This window comes from Solea solea, chromosome 11 (assembly GCF_958295425.1).
Source record: "Solea solea chromosome 11, fSolSol10.1, whole genome shotgun sequence".
Classification (NCBI taxonomy): Eukaryota; Metazoa; Chordata; class Actinopteri; order Pleuronectiformes; family Soleidae; genus Solea; species Solea solea.
Genome location: NC_081144.1, coordinates 6,959,362 through 6,967,584, shown reverse-complemented (window position 1 = coordinate 6,967,584; position 8,223 = coordinate 6,959,362). Strand labels below are relative to the sequence as shown.

Here is an 8,223-nt window from a genome sequence, read left to right as displayed (position 1 = left end):
GAAAATTATACTACACTTTTCTTTCTTACACTTTTCTACACCCACTTGGACATATAACACATACACACACACCCAAGTACATAAGTGAGATAAAATTACTGGTTGGAAGATTTGTTACAGCTAGACAGAGCCATACTGCCACCATTTTCCAAATCTATGCAGTACTATGCCAATGAAATGTAAGATAGTGAGAGTAATGTAAATCGTTAAGAGCGATGTAAATCCTCTTATCTTCTCGCAAAAGGTCAAACTATGTAATTACAGATCTCAATGTCTTAGCATCTTCCCTCCAACTGTGACAGTCTGTTTCCCCGAAGAAAAACTATCCCTTCTGGCTCATGTGTTTGTTGTCATCGTGCACTCACAGTCTTCTGTCTTTTGGAGAGCTCTGTGTGCAGTTAAATGTCCACCCCTCCCACCAGGCCCATAGAAAAGATCCACCTGCTACTGTCAATCCCGCACTTTCCTGATGCATCTGTCAACCCCTAAGATCCTGACGACCAGGCCAGCAGGGAGGAGGGGTGCGGAAAAGAGAATGTTAACATGTCTTTCCCCTGCTTGTACTTTAAATATCTTCCATGCAGTTGACAGGGTTTAATTTTAGACTCCACGGGAGGCAGACGCAGAGGGTTTGTAGCTGAAGTCAAAGCCAGAGCCTCTCCATTTTGCTCTGTCCTGAGTCCTGAGTCATAGACCGGAACAGACAGGAACTAATTCTTTTTGATACAAGAACAACCAAGAAACTTGGAAGACCGCAAATATGTCAAACAGTAGGGACAATGATGACCTCAATGAAGAAGACATTGATGAAGATGAACTCCTCGCTATGCTTTCACCGGAGGAACTTCAGGAGCTTCAGAGTGAGATGGATGTTATTATTGCTCCAGATGAGACTGTACCAGTTGGACAGAGACAGAAGGACCAGACAGAAAAGCCTCCGACAGGGACGTTCGACCACAGATCCCTGGTTGATTACCTCTACTGGGAGAAGGAGTCCAAACGCATGCTGGAGGAAGAGAGAGTGCCTGCTACTTTGCTGCCCAGTGAGGTGAGAGGCCCAAATCCTCTATTATACTGTAATGTAGGCTATCAAAATTAGAATTTTTAAAAAAACCTCTACTAAAAGATTCTAATCTTGATGTTGTGATTCATTGTGTTGATTAGAAAACTCTGTTGGAGGAAGCTGAAAGGAAAGAAAAAGAAGAAAACACAGAGGTTGTGTATGAAGTGATAGAGGAAGTAATTGAGGAAGAAGTTGTAGATGGTGCCAATGGAGAGGAAATAATTGAGGAGATCATTGAGGAAATTATTGAAGAAGTTGATGAGAGGAATGAAGATGATAAACAGGTGATTGTGGAAGATAATTTAGAGGTGAAGCTTCCAGTGAATACAGAGAAGCATGACAATACAGAGAAGCATGACGATACAGAGAAACATGACGATACAGAGAAACATGACGATACAGAGAAACATGATGACAATACAGAAAACGGTGTGGATCCTCAAGATCACAATACAGAAACATTAACAAAGAAAAACACGGATACAAATGATGCAAATGATAAAGAGAGCTCAGCCTCTGAACACAGTGCATCACAAGTTGAAGAGCAAAAAGAAACAAAAACAGACACTTTGCCTCCTAAAGATGCTCCAGTAGCACCAGAGGAAAATGAAACCAATGATAAGCTCCCACAGAAAGACGAGAGGAAAATTAACAAATTGAAAATTCCTAACTTGGCCTTGAATAATATTAAAATGACATCGAGGCCTTCAGGAAACGAGACAAACTTGGAGTCAACACTGGACAAGATCCGCAACAACAACCCGTCTGTTACTGAGGTAAACCTCAACAACATAGAAAACATTCCCAAAGAGATGCTCCTGGACTACGTCAATGCCTTGAAGAAGAATAAATACGTAAAAACGTTCAGTATAGCCAACACAGGTGTGGATGAAAACATCTCTTTCAATCTGGCCAACATGTTGCGAGAGAATCGCAGCATCACGACTCTAAACATCGAGTCCAACTTCGTCACGGGTAAAGGCATCGTAGCTATCATCCGCTGCCTCCAGTTCAACGAGACTCTCACAGAACTGCGATTTCACAACCAGAGGCACATGCTGGGTCACCACGCAGAGATGGAGATCTCACGTTTGCTCAAGGCCAATAACACCCTCCTGAAGATGGGCTACCACTTTGAGCAGCCAGGACCCAGGATGGTGGTCACCAACATTTTAACTAGAAATCTCGACCGTCAGAGGCAATCGAGGAAGGAGGAGCAAAAGCAGCAGCAACTGAAGGAGCAGAAGGAACTGATGCAGATGTATGAGAACAGTCTGAACCTGCCTCCTGGTTTACTTGAGATGCTGGGGTACTTACCTACCCTAGAACTCCTACAGGAGCATGGGCTTGTCCCGCCCTCGTCAGCACTCGGTGCTGTGCCTCAAACACACCTCAAGACAGAGCAGAAAGAGCAGCAAAAAGTGCAGCAAAGGGAGCAGCAAAGGGAGCAGCCTCAGAAGCAGATCAAACAGAAAAGCATTTCCAAACAATCCAACACTGAACCAGCAAGTCCTTTGAAGAATGTGCAGCTCAAGAGAACACCCAAGAAACGTGACCCATTTCTGGACCAGGACCCAAGGGACAACAGGAGGCCAGACAGGGCCAGTTTCCAACTGAAGAAGACTCCCAGAGTGAAGGATGCAGGCAGCAGAGAGACGACAGACGAAAAACCCAACCTGACCGAAGTCATTAAGACTTTGAAGCCCATCCCACGTAGACGATTGCCACCAAAGGTTGACGCCACGCCACGTGATCAGCTTCTTGATGAGATCAAAAAGAGCAACGTCGCCTATCTCAAAGCTGTGAGTATCTCATGTTGGTACTGGTCAGTCATCTCTGCATCTATTTGTCCAATATTATCGTTTAACTGCCAACAATGTGTCCCAGTATCATCTGATATTTGTATTTTATTTTGTGTCCTGTTTGCAGGTGCCGCTTCCCAAAGTCCTGGAATCAAGTGAAACGAGTCTCTTCTGAGGTTATAGCTTTTACTGTATGTTTTCACCATATTTTATGTTCACTTTAAACATATTTAATATTAGTTGCCTTATTCAGAAGAACTGTGTAAATTACTAGCATGTTAAATTTTCTTTAAAAGTGGGCTGGCCATGTTGTGTTGCAGTGTTTCATGAAATAACGTGTTTAGGAACTCATGACAATAAAGGAATGCAGAATTAAGAGTGCATTACCGATACAGCCTATTTTTTTAATTCATGTTCAAATGCTCTCAAAGTAACTGACTTGATTTGTTTGATTTTAAATGTGAATGATTTACTATGGAGCGATTCAGTTCATGTAATTAACCTTTTGCTATTAAAAACAACGTTGCTCCTTGCCCGGGGATACATTTCTTTCTTTTAAATCATAACTACAATACTTTGTAACAGCAGCGTCAAACTAAATCCTGACAAAGTGACGGTTTTCAGACAATCAAACCGAGGGGGTAAATTATTATTACAAGCTGAAATAAAACCCCATAAAAGCAAGAATGACTTGGTTGAAAAAAAAAAAAAGACAGTAATATAAATTGGATTATCTTTATTTGTTTTACATAGGACAGCTGGGTTTTATGTCCAGGTCTGTGGTTTCGTCATCACTTCTCAAAAAATGAAAAAGTCACATGAAAAACACAAATATATATAATATACTTATAGCTTTCATACACAATCCATCTGGACCACCATTTGTGAGGTAAGCATGCACAAACTGCAGTCAAGGAGTGAAAAGCAATGGGGAAACAACTGCTTTTACTATCCGGAGTGTCAGTGTTATACACATAACATAACATCACAGATGACACAGGTTTCATTTGGTTTTTAAAAGGAAGGGGGAATTGATGGGAAACCAGTATGAGATGTATTGAGTCCAGTATTTCCTGATAATGAAGAAACAAAATCTTAATTTAAGCAATATATTTGCCTCATTGCCAGAGTTATGTTATGTTTCTAATCTGCAGCCATTTGTATTCATTACTGCATGCTATACTGTGATAATAAAAGGGATAACAAGAGACAAGTTAATAACATGACATAATATTCAAACAATAAAGCTGCACTTGCCATTCATTTTTCAATATTGCATAGCTGTGGTCAGAGGGGATACACTCAGGACAGCCTCTATGGTCAGGAACTGTGTGCACAACATTTTTGACGACACTTTAACCTTAAATGCCAGAATTATTAGTCAGGCAATATAATCATATTCCAGCCTAGAAGCAAACTGATCTCAGATCAGATTTTATACAGCTCCTGAAATAGCGTGATGATAGTTATTGCTGTTGATTAAGCAGATAACAGTTAAAGAGAATTTTACATGCATGTTTTGAGGTAGCAAAATTAAAGGATATAACTGTTATCTGATTGGATTCGGCTCTTTTGTCGAAATGCTTTAAACACTCAAAAGTTTGTCGTCAACAAGGGCAATCGCCGTTATAATACACAGGAATGCTCAAATCTTCACTAACCGTTGGTACCCAGTGCATCTCTCCATCCAGTGCACAATGGGTGTGTGCAAATCTAATTATAATCTTGTTTTAAGTGCCTGTCTGTCTAATCATTGATTAGTGTAAACTAATACAAACAAATGTATAAATAAAGTACTAATAAGTATAAACTTCAGTAACTTGACATGTACTGTGTGGGGGGGGGGATACAAACTTAATCAATGGGATAATGCTGAGAAAACCTAAATCCATACTGTATGACATTCAATTCTCTTAACTCTAAGCTTGACCTTTACTCCTTCATTTTGCTTTCAAGGAAATCCTGAATCTTGTTCATTTTCTCCTCCTGTTGATCCAGAAGGTCCATGATGATGCCCATAGGAGTTTTTTTCAGCCCAGCACCTTCCATCCTGTTCTCCAGTCTGTTCTTCATGTTGCGCAGTCTCAGGGAGGCGTGGATCAGGATTACTATAGTTACAGAAAGTTTGTATTTTAATGTAAGAAAAACACAATTCATTTATTTTAATGTCTCAAACAGTATAGGTAATGTTGTCCACAATATCCCTTTGGAAATTTGGCTAAACTAAATGTGATACTTGAAAGCAAGTGTGAGGATAGGCATATCTTTTATTCCCATGGCAGGCAGATACTGCATGCATGACATCAGTCTTTAAATGTAGTTCTGTCCAAATCAACAACACATGGCAACCCAACAACACAAGTAGCAGTGGTCAAGACTCTAGGGAAGTGATAAATCTCCCGTGTCAATCTGCCGTCATGTCGGAGCTGCTATATTTGCTCTAATGAATCAAACTACCAATTATCTAAACCATGCTGCTGAACCTTTGACTCCAACTCCAGACCTTTTGCTCTTAACTAGAGCACAGACTTTACTGTACAGTCTGTGTCATGAACACAGGACAGCGATACTGTACATTATGTTCAGTTCCTACAATGAGTCAGTGTTTGGAAAATCTTGTTCACTACCACAGAAAGAAACCTACTCATTCATCCCTGTGTGACTCACCACCACTTTCTGTCATGTAACAGTTGCCAAGAAAGGTTTGTAATAGGCTGTGAGGAAACCAAGTTGAAATCCACCATTAAATCTATTATTTTACTAAACGTTGTGTATTACAACATTCTTATAGATCTCAATTTTCTTTGTCACAACTGAATATAGAATTCAGGGGCTTTCAAGTGGTTAAAAACCTTGGTAACTTGGCAATAACATTGCATTTTTCCATCCGAGTTTTGGATTTCTTCAGAACTGGCTGCCTATAAGGAATCAGCAAACATCTATAATTCCACCAAATGATATCTCATTCGCTTTTTGATGTATAATTATATTGTTTCTCCACTTATAGAGAAAAGTTTTATTTGTAAAATAATTTCTTGCCATTTTTAAACATGCCATTAAGCACAAACATATGGCATGCGCTATTCTAATTAAACTAATACATTTTATACTGTTGTTTAGAATTGAGTTGATGAGCAATAATCATATCGAAATACGCTATTCCATTAATCCTGGTCAGTAGAACTTGAATCATGAAACATATTGGCCGAAATGGATTTTAAACAAATTTTCTGAATATAAAATAGAACGATTTCTGACAGTCTACAATAGTAAAACATACAGATACTTACACAACAAAGGAAAGGTGATTCCAAAGATGAATACCATGACACCTCCACAAAGCGAAAGCAGGAAGTAGCTGGTGACCATAACGCCAACAACAAACAGGGTGGGGTTCTTCTTTTTGAAGTTCTTGACGATGGCTTTGTTCTCTCCAGCCCACACTGAGCCCATGAAGACCAGAGTCACCACAGCTCCTCCCAGGAACATGCCAAACGGGTTGAGGAACCTGTAGCATAAATAATTATGTAATGAGTGCTCACATACAGTGGAAGATTTTCTTTATAACCTGCTGCTGGGGTTATGGGTTATGTGACGAGTTTAAAGCAGTGTCTCCAGAGAGAAAAACAAATTACTCAAAGCATACAGTGCTTAACACATTTATTAGACCACTACCCAAAGCCACAGCTGCCCTATATTAATAGCATTGGTTATTATCATGATCATGTTTATGTTTCTGTAATGGTTAATACACCACCAGTATGTAGAAGTTCTACAACTGCAGAAAAATAGTAAAGCACAATATTATGTTCATGATGATATCTTCATGATATATATATATATATATATATATATATATATATATATATATATATATATATATATATATATATGTATATATATATATATCATTATTACACCAATTATAGTTACTTACTTGCATTCGTGAACTGAAAAATAAGTTTTAGTAGTACTGACTTCTCGGAGAAGCCTAGTGAGACGTCTCAAATTTGAGTATAAAAGGTGAATGTTAATTTCCCCGAGGGAACCTCCCAAAGGGATTAATAAAGTCGTCTGTCTGTCTGTCTGTCTGTCTGAATTCAGTTTGTTATTAGCCAATAATCAACAATAACATCGAGTTTAGAGAGATTTGTAAAATATTTGTTTTCTCCTTTTTATGACAATAAACAGCCCTGTATGTGTAATCTTCGCTCTGAAGAAGAAAGATCCAAATGACAAACGATTTAATAAAATATGGTGACACTTAGTTATGGACAAAATGGTGATTAAAGTTCATGATTTTATTTTCAATTATTCAAACTGGTCTTCTTTGATGTTGTGCTACATTCTTGCAAATGTAAAACCTCTACTAAATGTTGGGGCCTAAAACCTCAGAGACCAACTCTTCTAGCATGTAACATTGTTTTCAACATGGGAAAGAAGAAATAAATAGTGTATCAACACTCATATGACTGTTAGCTAGTGATTTTTTTTTTTTTTTTAGAAAGGAAATGTTAAAAGGCCAATGAAAAAGGGCAGAGTCACAGTGAACTGAACGTTGGCAGGACAATGCTTACAGAAATAGCCTGTGGTGTCTATGATGGGTGTGGGTAAACGGTATGCAGGCTAATTAAACACAGATACACCCATGCTAGCCTGGCTGCGTTAGCATGCTAATGCCAGAACTCACCCAACGATGACGAAAACCACCACAGCCGCTGCGAAATAATTTGTCTGGTAGTACATTAGGTTACTAATCACTCTGTTGTTCCACTTGGCTAAATCTCCGAACTCTGGCTTGGCGAAACGGTCCGTTCCGGGGTAGAAATCGTCCCACGGTCTGAGGGGCGCGAGCTCCATCTTGGCAGCCATGGCTTCAACGTGTAGATTATGGTGACACAAATACAAACATACCCACACTTGCTGCGTAATATTGACAGATCAGCTGATCTCGTCTGTGTGCTCCCAGCAAGACGGCGCGGAGTCAAACGCAAGTGCTGAAGATCTCGCGAGATTAGTTATCTCAATGAAGTGCTTGGAGCGGAGTCTTGCGTCCTTAAATGCGCAGGATACGAATAATGAAATAGGTTATTGTCATTATTATTATTGTTGTTATTATTATTATTATTATTAGGAGTAGTATTGTTGTTGTTGTATGACTATAATATCTTATAATTTACAACCAAAAAAAAGTTATTTTACTAAATTGTCTAGAGCAAGGGGTACCCATGGAACATATTCAAATTTAAGAAACTGAAAAATGCAAAAATCGGAATAGAATAATAATCATTTTAGTTTTTTTCTTTTTTAAGAAACAATAACGAGGGGGAAAAAAAGCAGGATTCTGACTTTAATCTC

The 8,223-nt window shown here is 38.9% G+C and overlaps 2 protein-coding genes across 2 annotated transcripts; one reads left to right on the top strand and one right to left on the bottom strand.

Moving 5' to 3' along the window:
* The first annotated feature begins 543 nt into the window (after positions 1-543).
* lmod3 (leiomodin 3 (fetal)) lies at positions 544-3,398 on the top strand. Its single transcript, XM_058643196.1, has 3 exons — positions 544-1,048; positions 1,165-2,865; positions 2,993-3,398. The coding sequence occupies exons 1-3, from the start codon at positions 761-763 to the stop codon at positions 3,038-3,040; spliced, it is 2,037 nt and encodes a 678-aa protein (XP_058499179.1). The 5' UTR covers positions 544-760; the 3' UTR covers positions 3,041-3,398.
* Positions 3,399-3,586: 188 nt separating this feature from the next.
* LOC131469288 (PRA1 family protein 3-like) lies at positions 3,587-7,848 on the bottom strand. Its single transcript, XM_058644287.1, has 3 exons — positions 7,556-7,848; positions 6,156-6,373; positions 3,587-4,973 (listed from the first exon to the last, which is right to left on the bottom strand). The coding sequence occupies exons 1-3, from the start codon at positions 7,735-7,737 to the stop codon at positions 4,798-4,800; spliced, it is 576 nt and encodes a 191-aa protein (XP_058500270.1). The 5' UTR covers positions 7,738-7,848; the 3' UTR covers positions 3,587-4,797.
* Between the last annotated feature and the right edge of the window lie 375 nt (positions 7,849-8,223).

Bases quoted from the DNA above. Each gene is read 5' to 3' on its own strand.
- LOC131469288 (XM_058644287.1), bottom strand. From the start codon at position 7,737: ATGGCTGCCAAGATGGAGCTCGCGCCCCTCAGACCGTGGGACGATTTC. The intron at 6,374-7,555 runs GTGAGTTCTGGC...TTTATGCTACAG, and splicing joins GTGGTTTTCGTCATCGTTGG to GTTCCTCAACCCGTTTGGCA. The intron at 4,974-6,155 runs GTAAGTATCTGT...CTGTAACTATAG, and splicing joins AATCACCTTTCCTTTGTTGT to TAATCCTGATCCACGCCTCC.
- lmod3 (XM_058643196.1), top strand. From the start codon at position 761: ATGTCAAACAGTAGGGACAATGATGACCTCAATGAAGAAGACATTGAT. The intron at 1,049-1,164 runs GTGAGAGGCCCA...TGTGTTGATTAG, and splicing joins CTACTTTGCTGCCCAGTGAG to AAAACTCTGTTGGAGGAAGC. The intron at 2,866-2,992 runs GTGAGTATCTCA...TCCTGTTTGCAG, and splicing joins ACGTCGCCTATCTCAAAGCT to GTGCCGCTTCCCAAAGTCCT.